The sequence below is a fragment of the Ascaphus truei genome, chromosome 8, assembly GCF_040206685.1.
Source record: "Ascaphus truei isolate aAscTru1 chromosome 8, aAscTru1.hap1, whole genome shotgun sequence".
Classification (NCBI taxonomy): domain Eukaryota; kingdom Metazoa; phylum Chordata; class Amphibia; order Anura; family Ascaphidae; genus Ascaphus; species Ascaphus truei.
In genome coordinates this window covers 44270576-44289876 of record NC_134490.1, presented here as the reverse complement: position 1 = coordinate 44289876, position 19301 = coordinate 44270576, and the positions used below count along the sequence as shown (strand labels likewise).

At 39.7% G+C, this 19301-nt stretch overlaps 2 protein-coding genes across 3 annotated transcripts in view; one reads left to right on the top strand and one right to left on the bottom strand.

Annotated features, from left to right (window-relative positions):
• The window catches only part of LOC142501632 (uncharacterized), a 28105-nt gene that overhangs the window by 2739 nt on the left and 6065 nt on the right, over positions 1 to 19301 (bottom strand). Inside the window, exons 1-2 of one of the 2 annotated variants that reach the window (XM_075611771.1) lie at positions 1968 to 2087; positions 1172 to 1390 (exon numbers count right to left, since the gene is read on the bottom strand). In XM_075611771.1, the coding sequence (XP_075467886.1) occupies positions 1172 to 1390; positions 1968 to 2028 (280 nt within the window). In that variant the 5' untranslated portion in view covers positions 2029 to 2087. Of the gene's footprint in view, positions 1 to 1171; positions 1391 to 1967; positions 2088 to 19301 lie in introns of those variants that run through there. The other variant, XM_075611772.1, reaches the window with a different exon arrangement.
• LOC142501004 (uncharacterized) lies at positions 10898 to 12264 on the top strand. Its single transcript, XM_075610243.1, has 2 exons — positions 10898 to 10964; positions 11330 to 12264. The coding sequence occupies exons 1-2, from the start codon at positions 10916 to 10918 to the stop codon at positions 12262 to 12264; spliced, it is 984 nt and encodes a 327-aa protein (XP_075466358.1). The 5' UTR covers positions 10898 to 10915.

Sequence of the window (19301 nt, the reverse complement as noted above, 5' to 3'; positions counted from 1 at the left end):
TCTTTGCACTTCCTCCTGCCCCATGTGCACACTGCTCTCTATTCCCTCCTCGTCATCCATCTGTCTCCTCTCCTTGCTGTCTCTCTGTCTCCTCTCCCCTTTTTGCTGTCTCTCCTCCCCTCCTTGCTTCCTTGCTTTTGTTGCTTAGCAACCCTTTAACAGCTGAACCTTTGTACGGAAACAACATATATATCACTATTACACATATAGTGTACCTTTCTGGACTGATATTATATGGCCAGGCTGCACTGACTTGCTTAAAATACTGTATATTGATTTTTTTTGATTTTTTTTAAACAGAGGTAGAGCTAAAGTTGAATAAAAAAAGAAAATGAGGAATAATGTTATAAAATGGGGCTTGGAAAAAGTATAATTGTGTAAAGCCAGTTGAAAAGATAAAGTACTATTTACAGAGGAGGAGATTATTTCCTTAAAGATTTTTTATCATACTTAAGTAGATAAATTACAGTTACAATAAAATGAAAGTCCTCACCCAAATAGACCAGGTTGTATCACTTTTTTTGTACAATTTTAAGAGTTGTTACAATATAGTAATTTAAACATTCAAATTTAGGCTTGAATGAATAACTGCAAAAAAAACACAATATTAAATCTTACTGCTCATTCCTAATTCATGGAAAGGATAGTGTCCGTAGACAATATTAAGCACAACCCGTGTTTTAATGTTGATATCTTTCCAAGAGGAAAAATTGCTGAATAATAGGGAGTAGAGATGGGTGAACCCGCCCAATCCGATTCCTGGATTTTCTCGCATTTTCCCCTCAAAATCCATTACACAGTGTTAAATCCGCAAATGAATTTGGCCGATTTTAATCGGCGTGGATTCGTCAATTGGATTCACGATTGGCTACAATCCACTGACATTGATAGAATGCAATCCGTTGGCGGGTTCTTACAAATTCACCAACGGATTGCAAAATACGCGGCTTGTACTGGCAATAATAATAAAAAAAACCTGCAAAATGCGAATCGCCCTTTTTGAGATTGATCTGCGGAAATCTGCAGACCAAAGGAACCGGACGATCCGCTGCGAATCCAAATCCGCCCATCTACAATAGGGAGTTACGGTGATATAAGGAGATATGTCATTAGATTGTAAGTGGGACCACACATTTGAGCAATGGAATCCTTGATGTAGGACAGCACTTACCAAACATAGACTTCATACACTTCATTCCACAGGGGGATCTGCAGCATTTTCGGTTACCCTCACAGACTCCCTCAGCCGCACAGTCAGGCATTTTTGTGAAATCAGGGAAAATCATTGCAGTTTTTCCATCTTTTTTATCTTTCTTGAACTTCAATTTTTCTGGATGCTTTCTAAAAAAATCTTCAGGACACATCCCACTCTGCTTCTCAGCCGCAGGACCTGTAAATAGGAACAATGTCTAATCATCAACATCAAAGCTGGGCATCGAAATAATCCACATGGATTTATTTCTATAAATAAACATAATGGGTGATATTGTGTTTAACAACATCATAAGCTGCTGTATGGTAAAAGAGTGCTTAGTACATATAAACCTAGAAAGGTATACCTGGAAATAAAGGTGTAAGGGCTTTCTACTACCTGAGGTACAGTAAAACACACTACAGTAATTATTATACCAAACTCAAAATGTATCTACAGTATTTCCTCTTTATAAACAGTTTTACATGTGCCTGCTCACAAAACAAGATGTTTACCTGTGACCCTCAATCTCCAAATGCTACATCAATCATTGTTTAATGTACAGTAGATCTGTAACTCCTGTCTTTAAACCTAAGAATCTGCAAATTTACTTAACAGTGGCCTCTATTCTACAGGTATGTATGTTGTGAAATGGTATGTCAAGGAGGAACTTTTCATTTGAATTTAGCTCAGAGGCTTTTCTGATATGGGGATGTCGCTTAACAACAAAACAGAGCCCAATGTATCCAAAAAGCCCAATCATTTGTCATCTTACCATCCATAAGTGCACTCGCCACTGCTACAAGCAGCAAGCTGGACAAAATTTCCATCTTCATGGTGGTGACAGAGCAAGATCTGCTATCAATAATAATTGGAAGGAAAGTTCTGTTCAGATTTCCAAAGGCAAATGACCCCTATTTATATCAACCTGTAGAGGACTGCATCAGGCCCTGGATCACTAGCCATTAATTATCCAATCATTCCAGTACAAGGGGTTTGAACTGAACAGATTATCGGTAACCTTTCTAATGTATTGTTACTCTTATCTGTGTAGTGTGATATGCAACATAAAGCTGAAACCAAAAACCTTTTGGGGAGTGTATACTGTACTTAACATTTTGGAATAGTTCCATAAAAATAAAGTGTGTCCTCTGTGACGTCTGTGGTATGAGCCCCTTTTGATTATATATTGTGAGCCCTTTGTGATTATATATATGCCCTTTACCTTAACAATCCCTACAAAGAATTAAAACAAGTGAGGGTAGTGGCAGTGAAAGCTTCCAGTTCCTACCAAACTTGTATTTATACAAATACCTTCTTATCTTCCCCTAGAAATAGCCCCAATCTATTCTCCATCCAAGATAGGTAACACGGTTTATTCTGCCATCCCTTCATTAGTTTAGACATATATATATATGTCTATATATGTCTATATATATATATATATATATATATATATATATATATATATATATATACAGTATATATATATATTCCATCCCCCCAATCACATTCATCAAAATCTCCATTTAAACTGAATGATCGGCAATAATAGTGTTAACCACATACTGTACATACAGTTATAGACAGTACATTCAACTCCTCAAAGTTGTCCACAGGAACAGTTGTAGCTTTGGCATCAGCAAAATGAAGTCCCACCATGAAATCACTTATCTTGCACACTCTTTATACACAAAACCGAACTTGTTGCCATTTTCTCGTCTCCAATTTCTGCAGCTCAGACGATTTCCAGTGTTAAAATACTGATGCAACTGGTTTTATTATAACCCAGCACCATTGGGACTATAAATATGAGTACGGTGGCCGGAAGTAGGGGTGTGGAGCTGGAAGTAGGGGTACGAGGGATGGAAGTAGGGGAGTGGGGGCTTGAAGTAGGGGAGCGGGGGCTGGAAGTAGGGGAGCAGAGCTTGAAGTAGTGGTACAAGGGATGGAAGTAGGGGAGTGGGGGGTGGAAGTAGGAGTGTGGAAGATGGAAGTAGAGGTGCAGGAGCTGAAAGAAAAGGTGTGGGGCTGGAAGTAGGGGTGCTAGGCTGGAAGTAGGGGTGCAGGGGATGGAAGTAGGGGAGCGGGGGCTGGAAGTAGGGGAGCAGGGCTGGAAGTAGGGGTGCGGGGATGGAAGTAGAGGTGCAGGAACCTAAAGAAAAGGTACATGGGCTGGAAGTAGTGCAGATGTTGGAAGTAGGGGTACGAATGCTGAAAGTAGGGGGTGCAGGAGCTGAAAGTAGGGGTTCGGTGGCTGGAAGTAGGGGATGCAGCAGCAGAAAGTAGGGGTGTGGGTGATGGAAGTAGGGGTTCAAGGGATGGAAGTAAGGGTGCGGGGGAAGGAAGTAGTGGTGCGAGGGATGGAAGTAGGAGTGCAGGGGCTGGAAATAGGGGTTAAAGGCCTGGAAGTAGTAATGCAGGGGATGGAAGTAGGGGTGCGAATGGTGGAAGTAGGGGTGCAGAGGTTGGAAATAGGGGTGTGGGGGCTGGAATGTGGGATGCAGGGGCTCAAAGTACTGTAGGCAAATTCTTCGGCTAAGTTCTCAAACCTGGCGAAATTTACAGTTTTTGACGAACTCCAAAAGTCAAGCTTTTTAAAATGCTTCCCAAGTAAAAATCTTGACAGCCTAAAATCAGGGGTCTCCTCTCACAGGAAACACCCTTCTTATACTGTATTAGGCAAAATACATACTGTATACAAACACAGACATATATATAATGTCTAATAAAATAACTATGTGTAATACATATATAGGAACCATACAATATTAAAAGTTAAATTAACTATAATAGATAAAAACAGAATAGACAAACTGATTCTTGGCATTTCTCTACATTTTGAAATAATTATGTTTTATCCACTGTATAGCAATTATTTCCTTCTGCTCTTATTGATTATAATTCTTAGCATGAATTTCATATTATTTCTATTTTGTTGAGTATATATATTTTTCACGTGTTTACACATCCTAAAGGATTTTTGTGTGTGAAGTACTGTTCTGTTTATGGATGTTCTACAAGAACCTTAGTCTGTACCATGAGCCTCTACTGAGCTGCACAGATATTTAGCTGTGTGAATGAGGCAAGGCATTTTGAAAGATGTGTACTTTAGTCTCATGGTCTATCTGGAAAAATGGCTCATGCATAGGCCAATTCATGCTCTAGGGATATTATAGAGTCTTGGCAAAGATAACCATCATGATAATATAAATGGTGAACCAAGCTGTTTATCTGACCTTTGAAAATAAAATAAGATGTTTTTTCGTGTACTTTTTTAATCTAAGGATTAGTACCATTTTGGCCATTTCAAAGTGCCATATTAAATTAAAGGGCAGAGCTCTAATTTATTTATCAGCAAAATATACCTTGTAAAATGTAGTAGCATGCATTGCAAAGCTGTAAGTGAAAGTAACATCACCGATGATTTGTTTGTATGTTTATACCATTCTGTTAGTCTGGAAATTTCCTTGTACCACATTTCAAGGCACTGATGGGCATTTCAAAAATAGCAGCAGCATCGTACACTCAAAATGTGTTGAGAAACCCCCTGAAGACCTGTGTTTGAAGATGTCTGACCTTAAAGATAAGCTGTGTGTCACAGGTAAATGAAATGCCTTTGTGCACAATTCTCTGTATAAAGCTGGACAGAGAACTCTGAACTCACCAGGATATACTGTACAGTGGTGTGAAAAAGAAAGTAAACCCTCTTTGAATTCTATGGTTTTACATATCAGGACATAATAACAATCAACTGTTCCTTAGCCGGTCTTAAAATTAGGTAAATACAACCTCAGATGAACAACAACACATGACATATTACACCATGTCATGATTTATTTAACAAAAATAAAGCCAAAATGGAGAAACTATGTGTGAAAAACTAAGTACACCCTTACTGCTTCCATAGGAATTAAGATGTTATGTAGCAGACAGGTGCTGCTAATCAAATGCCCGTGATTAATTGATCATCAAAGAGCACAAGAGTGATTATAAAGAAATCCCCCCAAGGTCCCTGTTACTTGCACTCTTTCAGTTCTTAGGATAAACATATGACTTAATAGTCGTATCAAAATATACATATTGTAGAGGGCATAGGTGACCAGTAGTACCACCTATACCCTCTACAATATGTATATTTAGATACAACTATTAGTCATATGTTTATCCTTAGAACTGACAGAGTGCAACTAACAGGGACCGTGGGGGGATTTCTTTATAATCACTCTTGTGCTCTTTAGTACCATATTTATGTCACCTGTGTGCACTAGTCTATCATTATCTACTTTGAATTAGGTGAGCAATGAGATCATAATTGTTATATTAATTGATCATCAGCAAGTGTGACCACCTCTATAAAAGCCAAAGTTTTAGCAGTTTGCAGGTCTGGAGCATTCAGGTGTGTGTTAACACAATGCCAAGGAGGAAAGACATCAGCAATGATCTTAGAGAAGCAATTGTTGCTGTCCATCAATCTGGGAAGAGTTATATGGCCATTTCCAAACAATTTAAAGTCCATCATTCTACAGTGAGAAAGATTATTCAAAAGTGGAAAACATTCAAGACAGTTGCCTATCTTCCTATGAGTGGACGTCCCTGCAAATTCACCCCAAGGTCAGACCGTGCAATACTCAGAGAAATTGCAAAAAACCCAAGGGTTACATCTCAGACTCTACAGGCCTCAGTTAGCATGTTAAATGTTAAAGTTCATGACAGTACAATTAGAAAAAGACTGAACATGTATGGTTTGTTTGGAAGGGTTGCACGGCTTAGGTTTGTAACTAGCATCTGAACAAACCACAAGACTTCTGGAACAATGTCCTTTGGACAGACAAGACCAAAGTGGAGATGTATGGCCATAATGCACAGAGACAAGTTTGGCGAAAACCAAACACAGCATATCAGCAAAAACACCTCATACCAACTGTCAAGCACGGTAGTGGAGGGGTGATGATTTGGGCTTGTTTTGCAGCCACAGAACCTTCAAACCTTGCAGTCATTGAGTCGACCATGAACTCCTCTGTATACCAAAGTATTCTAGAGTCAAATGTGAGGCCATCTGTCCGACAGCTAAAGCTTGGCCGAAATTGGGTCATGCAACAGGACAATGATCCCAAGCACACCAGCAAATCTACAACAGAATGGCTGAAAAAGAAAAGAATCAAGGTGTTGCAATGGCCAAGTCAAAGTCCAGACTTCAACCCGATTGAAATGCTGTGGCTGAACCTTAAGAGAGCTGTGCATAAACAAATGCCCACAAACCTCAATGAACTGAAGCAACGCTGTAAAGAATAGTGACCCAAAATTCCTCCACACCGATGTGAGGGGGTAGTTGGTGTGGGTAGAGCACAGCTTCCAGACTCCCTGCAATGTGAAGCAGGGAAAACAAAACCAGGCCACTCCGCAGTAGTTTCAAATTTGTATTAGCCAACTAACACATACAGGGAAAAAAGGGGACAAATAGAACGCACCTACGCGTTTCGTACAAAGGTACTTTATCAAGTACCTTTGTACGAAACGCGTAGGTGCGTTCTATTTGTCCCCTTTTTTCCCTGTATGTGTTAGTTGGCTAATACAAATTTGAAACTACTGCGGAGTGGCCTGGTTTTGTTTTCCCTGCTTCACATTGCAGGGAGTCTGGAAGCTGTGCTCTACCCACACCAACTACCCTCTTGAATTTTCCTATGGATGGACTGCACGCTACTGATCCTGAGAGTGCCCCCTGAAGGAGCAGGTAAAGTGTCAATGTGCCTTATTCAAATCCTGCTGTCATGGACATAGTTCCTCCTCATTATGCTGTTAGGGTGATTATTGTGTACATCCCTGTGGTTGTCTCAACTGACTCCACTTGTCACTTCCCCTACAGTTATCACGCAGATTTAATGCATTATTGAGGGGCACTCCATCATCGCCGGACTTCCTAATTAAGGATCTTATTAACAATATGCTTAAGGATGCTACCTGCTCAATTTTGAGCACCACATATACCACATTCCTCTGAACACCGATGTGAGGGACTGATAGTCATACAGAAAACTATTACTTCAAGTTATTGCTGCTAAATGAGTTCTACAAGCTATTAAATCATAAGTTATACTTAGTTTTTCACACATGGCTTCTCCATTTTGGCTTTATTTTTGTTAAATAAATCATGACACGGTGTAATATGTCACGGGTTGCTGTTCATCTGGAGGTTGTATTTACCTAATTTTAAGACCTGCTAAGGTTTTATGGTTATTATGTCCTGATGTAAAACCATAGAATTCAAAGAGTGTACTTCAAGGTGTACTTTCTTTTTCCAACCACTGTAGACCCTGTTGCTGCTAGGTCAAGATAGGGTTACCTAATGCTTGTCATATTTAGTGATGGATGGTGTCTCCAGAGACAGAAGCTAGATTTCAGATTGATGCAGATGGAAAAGAAACATAATCATGTTTTTTACTGCTAACATTTCACAAGACCGTACTCCTCACTATAACTAAATGTCTGACGGGACAATCACAGCAACACAGATCCACACAGTAGTTAGCTGGAGAGTTGAACTGTTCTAGTGTTGAATAGAGATATAGGGCCTCATGCAGTAAGCGACGATTATGTGAAATCGGCAAGCTTATCGATTAGTCATGTTATTGGCGTTTTTCCCTCTCCGTATGCAGTAAGTGCCGAATACATTCAAAATCAAGCCGAAAACAAATCCGACCACTCTCACGATGATGAGCCGATCACACACAGGTGTATCGGCGTGCGTGGCGGGGTGCTGTTAGGTTGCACAATCACAAATCTTGCTGAATCAGGCGAAACAAGCATGTTTTTGATTGCGCGCCATATTTAAAGGCAACGTGTACTGCTAATCATTCTCTGTGTTGTTGGGAGTAAGAGAGAGAGAGACGCACAGAGCTGGACGATTGAAGATTTGCATATTGACTGAGAGACTTGTTGTGTATTGGGTGAGCTTTGTCCTTTGTTGTTTTGTTTACATCTTTGTCTTGTTTTATATGTGGAAGTGGTTCGTGTGATTGCCTGTACATTTCTTGTCTGTTTTTTGTGAGTGCTGGAAGTATGCCCGCAAAGCGTGGGAAGAGTGATGCTGGTGGGAGTGGGACTGCTACTCGTGCGAGTACGTGTCGGAGTGAACGTTCTGTTCAGGGGAGTGATGTTGCTGGTGCACCGAGTGGTGTTGCTGAGAGTGGGAGTGCTGTTGCTGGGAGTGGGAGTGCTGTTGCTGGGAGTGGGAGTGCTGTTGCTGGGAGTGCTGTTGTTGGGAGTGGGAGTGCTGGTGCTGCGAGTGGTGTTGCTGGGAGTGGGAGTGCTGTTGTTGGGAGTGGGAGTGCTGTTGCTGTGAGTGGGAGTGCTGGTGCTGGGAGTGCTGGTGCTAGGAGTGGGAGTGCTGGTGCTGGGAGTGCTGCTGGAGCCCAGTTGCTGATGGGGTGGATGGTGGTGGCGTGCTTGCTGGTGGCCAGCTTTTGGAGGCTCTTCCATTGGAAGAAGGAGAGTCCAGTCAGCACCAGCCAAGCTCTGACCCTAAACCTGCTCGGAAGAAACGTGTGGAGAAGCCACGTAATCCTCGCTTCAATGACCAGGAAAATACAGCTCTTGTCACTGGCATTCTGGAGCACTATGACAGTATCTATGGACATTTAGTAGGTAAGTGTACCTTTACATTTATTATTCAAATACATGTGATCCTAGGTCATCTGAGTTTTGTTCATATGCAAATATGGGTACACAATATCTTTCTATGTTCATTAGTGTGGAAACACAGCTTTTTATCATGCCTTACAAGGACAAATAAACACAGCCGGTCAATTTGCCAGAACTGCATACAATATGAATGCAACCTTGCTTACATGTATAGGTTTAGTAGTGAATGCTCATGTGCTTCACATATTACACATAAAACAGCATGTTTGCTATCTCTTGGAACAGCTAGCAGTGTAGGAAACTGGTGCTTATATTATTATTAATTCACCTCATATCTTTTATATGTTTTTCAAGGGCGGACAAGTGCAGCAAGCAAAAAAGAAATGTGGGACACAATAGTCATTGGTGTCAATGCCTGTGGGAATCGTGTCAGGGACAAGTATCATTGTCGGAAAAGATTTGATGATATTAGGTCCAAATTGAAAAAGAAAATACAAGACCAACGCGTGCATGCTACTGGCACTGGAGGTGGGCCCACACCACAACGTCTCATATTGACTCCATTGGAGGAGCTGCTTCGGCCAAAATTACTTACCGTCGTCGTGGAAGGCTTGGCTGGTGACCGTGACATTGGAATTTATCCGTCACAATTTCCAGCAGGTGATAAATATTACTGTACTAGGCGTGTCGTTGCTTACACTTATTTTGCATATTTACACTGCTTTTTATACTGTCTTCACAATATAAGCATACCTGCATCTATATATGTATATGTCTGATTCTGTATATATATATATCTCAAAATAGACATATATGTAGTAGTCCTACTAAAAGCAGTAACTAATATAGCACGTGCCATTGCGTGCTCATTTACATGTGAATTCCCAAAATGCATAGCTGCAGTGGAAGCAATTGATGGTGGGCGAAGATGGGGAACAACAGGGTAGTACACATGTGTAACACATGTTAATCAGAAATTATTACTAGCTACAGGTACAGAACAGAAATATGTAGAATATTATTGTGTATTTTATTTATTTTACTCCGACAAACATGACATTACTGCCTATTTTAAGCATGCATCAAATATATTGCATGCAACGGCCTACAAACATCACTTGCACTAACACATCTATAGTTGTTTATGAAAAGGTCCATTTTTGCTTTAACTCATATACAGACAGCATAATGAGGCACACGTATCATATTTTATGTCATTGTTTTCATAACTTAAAAACTGCACACGACTATTTAGCTCATCTACCATTGTGTTAAAGCAGCTGCAATTAATATCTCATCACAGCATACACTTCAACAGAGGGGGTGGGGTTCAGCACACACACTAATTGCAGCCTCATTTTAGGGTCAACTTAGTTCACACCATTTTCACCTGTTTCAAGTAATTGAAAGGTGTGGCTGATTAGGCTTTTTGGGGAAGGGAATACCGTTATTACAACCTGACTAGCACAACTGAAGTTAATCACACTCATTTGAAAGCTTCACTTTAGCTACTAAATGCCCCAACAACTCATTACTTATCAAAGCGTACGTCACACATTAGTTCACTCATATCTATAGTTGAACTACTATCAAAGACACATTATCACACACTGCATGTGTTGTCATGTTGAGTCACAGCCACATTCAGGTGTGCCACATCTTCGATTAATGTACCACACATATCCTCTACCAAAAACAACACTTTTTGCAATATGACCACCTTCATGATAACCATTGTGAATGGTCATCTCATGATAGTTATGTACATTATGATACTGATATCACTACACAACATATGATTTTAAGGTACAAATTTAATCTATTTATCCTCACGCATTACTGCAGAAACATAGTATGTTGTATGTTAGGGAACTCAAAACTTCTAAGTACACAGGCATGTACAGTGTTATTACAACTATTTATGTTCACTTTCACACACATTTTCGGTTAAGGAACTGATGTTGTTAGTTAATCATAAATACAGAACATACAATAAGTGTTTGTTCAATATTTACACATGTAAATGTCAAACTTATGTTATTGTTATATATAGTTGCCCCTGGAGGACATGTGTCACCTGAGATGGAACAAGTGTCTTCACCTGGGTCAGCCAGCTCAACACAACTACAAGGTGAGTGTATCAGTTGGTGGCCATATAATATGTGCTCTTCTATATGTTATGTTGTCATGTTCATTATTTGTTTTGCACATCTTCTTTAAATAGGATTACTTAGTGTCAGTGAAAATTAAGTGTAAGGCAACATGTATTGTGTTAGTGATGTGAACTATCATGTAGGACTTCTGAGTTTAGAGCAACTTTTCATTCATTCATATTTCATACTGAGTCCAAACATTATTCATAAGTCAAGGTAGTTTTTAATGTGAGGTTATAAAACGTATGCTAACATGTTAGGTGTTACTTAGGACACAGTACAATTACATAGTAACACAGCATACATTAACATGCCATTTAATAATGTGTACATTTCTTTTTAGAACATCATGGTGATGAGGATGATGAGGATGATGAGGATGACGCCGCAGAAGAGACTGAAATACAATCAAGTGACCATGAAGAGGTGCCAATAGAAACTGTTGTACCGCCAAATCGTCCATCAACTTCCACATACGATGCAATTGTAGCTTCAGAGGGAAAAATAGTGGATGCAGAAAATCGTCGCCATTCAGACATGATGACAGTGCTGGAAAGGATGATTGGACTGCAGGAAGAAACAGTATCACAATTGGCACATCTCCACAGAGTCTTCATTGAAGTGCCTAAACAGTTGCAAAAAATCAACACCTCATTCGAAGCATTAGTTGTTCAGCAAACCCAAGCTAATTACTGGAGAATGACTAATGTACCCCAATTCAACACCTCACAGGCTGGATCATTACATGCTGGCCACTTCTCACCACATTCATCTGATCTTCAGTCACCAGGTCCCAATGTTACCGGTCAAGTAGCACACATTGGTGTGCAGGTTCCTGACGACATCCTACCGCTGCCATCTGTACTACATCACCAGCTGACACCTACAAAGGAGGCCACAAAAACACAACAGCACAAGCAGTTAGTACTGACCAGGAAAGATGAAACGGACCAACCATGTGTTGTGCACGGTGTACCAACTTGCTCACATGTGTCACTGCCCACAAGCCCTGTTGGTGAACAGTCACTGCCCAAAAGCCCTGTAGGTGAGTCACTGCCCACAAGCCCTGTAGGTGAGTCACTGCCCAAAAGCCCTGTAGGTGAGTCACTGCCCACAAGCCCTGTAGGTGAGTCACTGCCCATAAGCCCTGCCCGTGAAGTGCCAGAGGCCACTCAAAGTGGCTCTGTTGTGGCGAAAGTTGGTGGCAAACGAAAAAAAAAAATGCAAGAGACAACAAGCAGGCCTGTTACTCGCTCACAAAAGGAACAAAAAAAATAAATGTTATAATTCACTCAATATGTCTCTGCCCTTGTTTTGTTGACTTCACATTATCTAATTAATATTGTATGTATGCTGAAGACTGTGTTGTTTCCAAACTTTCAACTATGTTCTTGTACACGTGAAGTTTTGGAAATGTTAACACTCAATTAATGAATAGTGTTATAAATATTTATGTATTAATCGTCTGTTCAGTAATGGTCCACCTGGAACCAGTTGCAAAGTTTAGAGAAGCTGCCATTGACTTTGCAGCAAAACATTGCATTTGTGTGTGTTAATTGATGTAAGAATTGCATATGCATATTAGTCACATGCAATTATAAAAACACCTAAGTAACTGCAAACATCTTTCTTGTACGTGTACAGCAGGATTATGTGTAAATTATTACTTACCTTTGCCTTGCTTGGGCATTCTAATTTTGTCCTTTAATCATTTGTGTGTTCTTGTTTCAATAACATCTCAGAATGTATAATAATATATATACACACACACTGAGTGTGTGTGTGTGTGTGTGTGTGTGTGTGTGTGTGTGTGTGTGTGTGTGTGTGTGTGTGTGTGTGTGTGTGTGTGTGTGTGTGTGTATATATATATATATATATATATATATATATATAGTACTATATAAACTGGTATACATGTATTTTACAAACTAATACACTTCATGCTTCCTTGTGAAAGCACACTATTTTAATAATACAGGCATAATGTTTGAGAAATATCCTAAGTATGAGACTCTAACAGTATTGTGCTTAAACAAATGTTTATTACTTCATTCAATCATGTTTCTCACCATTTAAATAGGTTTCATACAAGGTATACTTACTGCCATCAATGTTGTGTGTACTCCTGCAATATTAAAAAAAATAAAATATAATATATAAATATATATATATTTTTATAAGAGAGATATATTTAGATATATATATATACACACGTATTTAAACTCATGCAGACAGGGAGTTAACCAGACTTTCACATACACACAGAAATGTAAGCGGGGAAAAAACATTTCTTTTTGCAGGTGTGTCTTTTTACTGATATGCCTGGCTAAGAACTATTTTCACACAGTGGTCTTTGTTAGTTTTCAAAAAAACACTATGTGAACGAATTCAAAGTCTAGGGATGTTTTTCAGAAACGAGATAAAAGAAGGAGAAATGTTTCTCCCACAGTCCCATATCACTAACCACAACTGTTAACCCAATTAGATTTACAAAGCCAATTGGCGTTTGAAATAAAGAGTCAAAGTAGTTAGTTTTGATGACCTTGACAAGGAAAAACAGGAGTTTGTTAGCCATTCAGCACATTCATTTTGATGAGCAAATAACACAGACCTGCACACAGCTTTTGTGCTACTCAGACATGGCTGATGAATTCGTTACCAATATTAATCCCCTTTTAGGGTATAAGTACATGATCTGTGAAGCCATCTTGAACAGTCGCGGACAGAAAGCAAGCACACGCCAAATCGATGATTTCATTCGAGCAAAATATCCTTATTACCAAGACCGTAAGCATGCACGGAATTTTAATTCCTCAATAAGATTCACTTTATCAAGTAATGACTTTTTTGAACGTGACCAGGATAAGCTACAACACACCTATGGTTTCTGGAAGATTGCCCAGGAAAAACAATTTCTCCTGAAAGACGGCACTTATATTGTCGTGAAAGGCATATTTATTCCTAATGGCAATAGCAATGTATCCGCTACTACTGATCCGTTTGAATCGATACGTGCTGCAATATCTGCAGCCTCCATTCCTGAAACCCACATTGTACAAGAACAAAAGTACTATGATTATGTACCAAGCCTTTCAGCTGAAAATGCATTGGAATGGGAACCCGAAGAAATTAACCTACCTCCCGACCAATTATTTGAAGAAAGCAGTGGCGATTCCTATGAGCGCTTCCTGGAGGAGATATGTGTCATACTGGATTCAGCGGTTGGGTCAAGCGTGGATGAAAATGCCTTGCATTTCTGGAGCGACCAGTTGCAGCCAGGCGAAGAGTTAATTCTAGAAGAATGGTAAATATAACAATCGTTATGCGTTGACTCTGCGTTTAAATTTTTTTTTTTTTTGTAACCACCATTTTCACTTTCAATGCGTGGATACAGCGTAACATTGCAGACTGCATAACATGTAGCGATCACAAACAAATTGTTTCCTAATACAATATAGTAGAACCTGAAAGAGTAGTACACATTGCTGACGGTATACATATACGTACTTTCCTATCCCTTTAAACATATTAGCAACATTTTTCCATAACTCTAACACATACCTGTTTTGTTATCATGCAACATCTACAACATTGAAAACCGGGTCCACCACGTATGACGTGGGACCCTTGTCATGGGCCAAGGCGTCCTTAAAAAGGATTACGGATGTAAGTCCCGCCCCCAAGCGACGTGCGCGCCTCAAAGCCTATTGGCTGTCATGTTTTGTTATAGTAACGGTAACTGCAGTGTGTGATGCGTGCGGCTCAGTGTTTGTAGGCGTACCCTGGGCGTTAGCCGAATGTTAATTGAGTGGGAGGAGTGTTAGCGTGCGTTTCACGCTGGCTTAACATGACGTCACACGTATTGCATTTGCGCATTGTGTTATCGGCCGTCCTTTCTGTCCAAACACGTCTGGTTTAAAAGAATACAGATGTACTCGTTTAGAATGATTTTAGTTTCATCTTCATTGTATTTGAAATAAAGATGTGATGTTTACTGGTATTTTCTACATGTATTGAACGCACAACGTTCGCTTTGTTTTGCGCATGCGCTAACAGTTAGTGGAGCCAAGCGTGAAGTGCGTGCGCACACTAAGATGTGCGCGCACATTTTTCAGTATACAGGCAACGTTCACTTCATATACATAGTTATGGCTGCTACAAATGATAATAAAAATTACATACTGATGTACACTTGTAGTTGTAACATATAAATGAGTGACGTGTGTATGTACACAATCATATAGAGCTATGTAACGCGTTGTCACGGATACATATATAGTAAGGTGCCATATTTGACCATCATGTGTTTGCTGTATTTCAGAGATGTCGGGGAAGATACAATCGGATCAATGTATGATTTCAGAAGAGTCTACCTTTATATGAGATGATTGTGAGGAGGAGCCACCGACTACTATACTACATATGGAACTAATTTTATATTGCTTGCAGCGCTTATTAACAAACAATTAAAAAAGTGATACCCTTATGCCTATATTGCATAAGCACTTAATTAACAAAATGATGTTGCAAAATAGTGCCTCTTGAATTTTTCTTGAGTGTTCTTTAATGACTACTAACATTTTATGACATGGTGTGTTTTTTATATAACAACCATTCCCACTCTGCTAACACATTTGTGTATTCTATTGTGTAATGGAACGTATGACTGTCGAAACTATGTAACAATAATAATAATAATAATATGAGCATGTTCATGTATAGGGCTGCTAGTTGTACGCAGCGATTTACAGACACATGTTTCAGCCTGAGGTCCCTGGCCCGTGGAACGTACAAATGTTTTTTTGCCGCATGAGGCACAGGGAGATAAAGTGACTTGGCCAAGGTCACAAGGAGCCCACACCGGCAATTGAACCAGACTCCCCTGCTTCAAACTATCAGTGCCAGTGTGTGTCTTTACTCACTGAGCCACTCCTTCTCCCAATGTAAAGGACACTTACAACCAAGTAGCCATTTATATTTAAAATCTCTTGTTACATGGGTATGTAGATAAAATGGTTTGGGACTGTAGCAAATAATGTTACTGGCCAGATGTTATGGTCCCCTCCAATGCATGATGTTCTGAATATGACATCACCATCATGTTATGAAGTACGTTTCTGTGTATATTTCATTAACCTAACTAACTATAGTTTACGGTGTTTATTAATCGTTTAAAAATACATAGTATAGTCAATATGATGATATAAGCTACCATAATAAAGCTGGTGTTATCATTTGTCGGTGTTATACATGGATCCTACACCAATTGATAGAGACACAAACAGTTGTCTTAAAAAGTGTGTCTATGCTAGTGATGAATGTGCTCCCGTAAGTAAACAAATAAGTACAGTTATCCCCTTTTCTCCAAACACCTCTATATTACATTAATGGAAATTATAAGGAAACATACATAAAATGTGATGAAATGTGAGTAATCATTTTGTAATACAATGCACATGAAACCTCAAGAGTAGCTAAATGCATATACATGATACAGAAAGTACATATATGTAACATTTGTGTTTAAACCAATATGTTGGGTTTTTAGTTCAAATAATTATAGGAAGATTGAGGTAGCCACATCTTATGAGAGATGTCAGCAAATATACATACCATGATCAGTCATACTGCAAATATACCTATAATGCAAAGGAACAATATATAACTTGCAAACATTGACATGCCATCTTCAGTACCGTAAAGAACACATCAAAGTGTGTATTTGGTGTTAAATGTGCAACACCATGTATATTTAATGACATTCAAAATGTAAATCAGCCTGGTGTACACATCATCTGGATGTACATGTTACACTGCACCAATAACATTGTATGTAAGCATACTAGAAGCATGAATGAGTATGGGCATAATATGTGTTTTGTCTTAGCATAAGGAATAACACAATGCTAAAATATTATTGCTTTGTTACCCAAGTTGTATTGACATACACAACTAAAGTACAATTGAAGAGGGATTCTATAACCTGTGCAACAATAACATACCGGTGCCACATCCCTTTGTGCACACAGCAGAGAAAAGAAAGGTGTGCAACCCATATTCATCTGTGTCCTACCAGAAGGGTATATAAAAAAACATTGTTGTTAAGATAACATAATGTAAGTATAAAAGTATAACTTTGAACATATCTGTTTGTACTTACAAGAAAAAAATGAATTGATGAGATTCTGGCGTGTCTGGCCACCACTGGCTGTTTGTTCATTTTCAGCAGCTACATGGGTGGGATGCTCGTCTACCAAAGCCTCAGCTAGGTCTGACTGTACATTGTGCCTGAGTGCAACATTGTGCAAAATGCAACAGGCAAGGATAATATCAGACACTTTTTGAGGCTTGTATAGAAGAGCCCCACCAGTTCTGTCCAGACACCTAAACCTGGTCTTGAGTAGGCCAAATGTCCTCTCTATAACAGATCTTGTAGATATATGGGCTGCATTGTACCTCTCCTCTGCTTCAGTTTGAGGGTTTAGCACCGGAGTCAAGAGCCACGGCCTAATTCCGTATCCTGAGTCACCTATAATGAATGGAGCACACATAAGCTGACATTAGTAATCAAATTGTACAATGCCAACATTCCTAAATACAAATGTGTTTTGTGTTAGAACATGTAAATGTGTACTCACCCAGCAGCCAACCAGGTTCAAAATGTCCCTCTTCGAACGCATGGAAGACTGAAGAGCTCCTCAGGATAGAGGAATCGTGACTGGAACCAGGGAACTTGGGTACCACATGCATTATCCTCATCGTGGCATCACATACCACCTGTACATTGAGTGAATGGTAGTGCTTACGATTGCGGTACACATGCTCACTCTGACTAGGTGCAATCAAAGCAACATGTGTGCAATCGATTGCACCCAGCACAGATGGTATCCCTGCTATATTATAAAAGCCAGTCCTGACTTCCAGCCACTCTGTTGCCTCTGTAGGAAAATGAATATAATTCCTAGCGCGTCTATTGAGTGCATAGAGAAACTGGGTTAAGGCCCGCGAGAATGTAGATTGCGAGACCCCGCCCACTATGCCCACAGTTGTCTGGTATGACGCGGAAGCAAGATAATGTAATGAGCACAGCATTTTAACAAGCCCAGGGACTGCACGACCTCTGGCTGTGAAAAAATCTAAATCTCCCCTTATCTCCTGATAAAGAGATAAGATTGCTGCTGAACTCAAACGATAGCGACTAACAATCTCCTCCTCACTCATCCCATCTAACAGGGTTCTCTCCCTGTACAGACGCGGACGAGGCACAACTTGTCTCCTCTGTCTTCTCCTCTGATCTCCTGTCCCTCTACCTGTCCCTCGGCCTGTCCCTCTCCCTGTCCCTGTCGTATCCGCGTCACTGTCCCTGTCACTGTCCCTCGGTGTGTCCCTTCCTTGCCCTATATCATTCTCTTGATCAGCAAGCATGTCATAGAAAAGAATGTTCCTGCGTCTCCTAAACATTCGCAACATTTTGAAATGAGTAGCTGTGAATGAGCAGGTAATGGGCGTCCTTTAAATAGGTATGTGATGATGTCAGGTGACATAGTAAAATGCAAGGTGTTACATTAACATAATAAAGTACTTGTGTGGCAAGCTGTGTGTAGTTGTTGTTATAAGTATTTGTTGTGTGTATTCTGCAGGGAATGATGATATTTGGCAATGATGTGACGTGAAGCTTTGTACAAAGATTGCTTGCAAATAAATAGTTGCATGTGCAATGCATGTAAAACTTCTGAACGCAAGAGTCAGTCATGTAATGAGACAAAAAGGCTGAGATTGACGTGGGAAAAGTTTTGTGTAACATGTGTAATTATCCATGTTATTGTCACATGTTGGCAACAATGAATAGTCGTGTGCATATGCATGCATTTCTGTAATGAGGATAGTTGGTATAGAATGAGTTTACAAGGTGTCCCAATGATGAATTACTGTACATGTGTGTATAAGTTAGGTTGAAGTGCTTGTAATGCTACGGTTACAATGTAAACATGCAATGTGATTGAGCATCCAATAAGTGACGTCATGAAAATAGGGAGGACCCAAACCTAGATGTAAACATGAGAAGACAGATGTACATGAAGGTTTAAAGATGCGTGACACATTACAAGCATTGTGTAATGTAAAGGAACATGAATATACGGTGAATGTGTGACATGTGTGACATGTGTAACATCATGTAAATAATTGTCGCTCAGTTCAGTAAAATGTGTGATATGATGTGAGGTTCTCCTTTAAGAGTGTAGTATAGTATTTTCCCTTGACACATCATCACATGATGAGTAATGTGAGCCGCAAATGCTGAAAACATGTAAAAG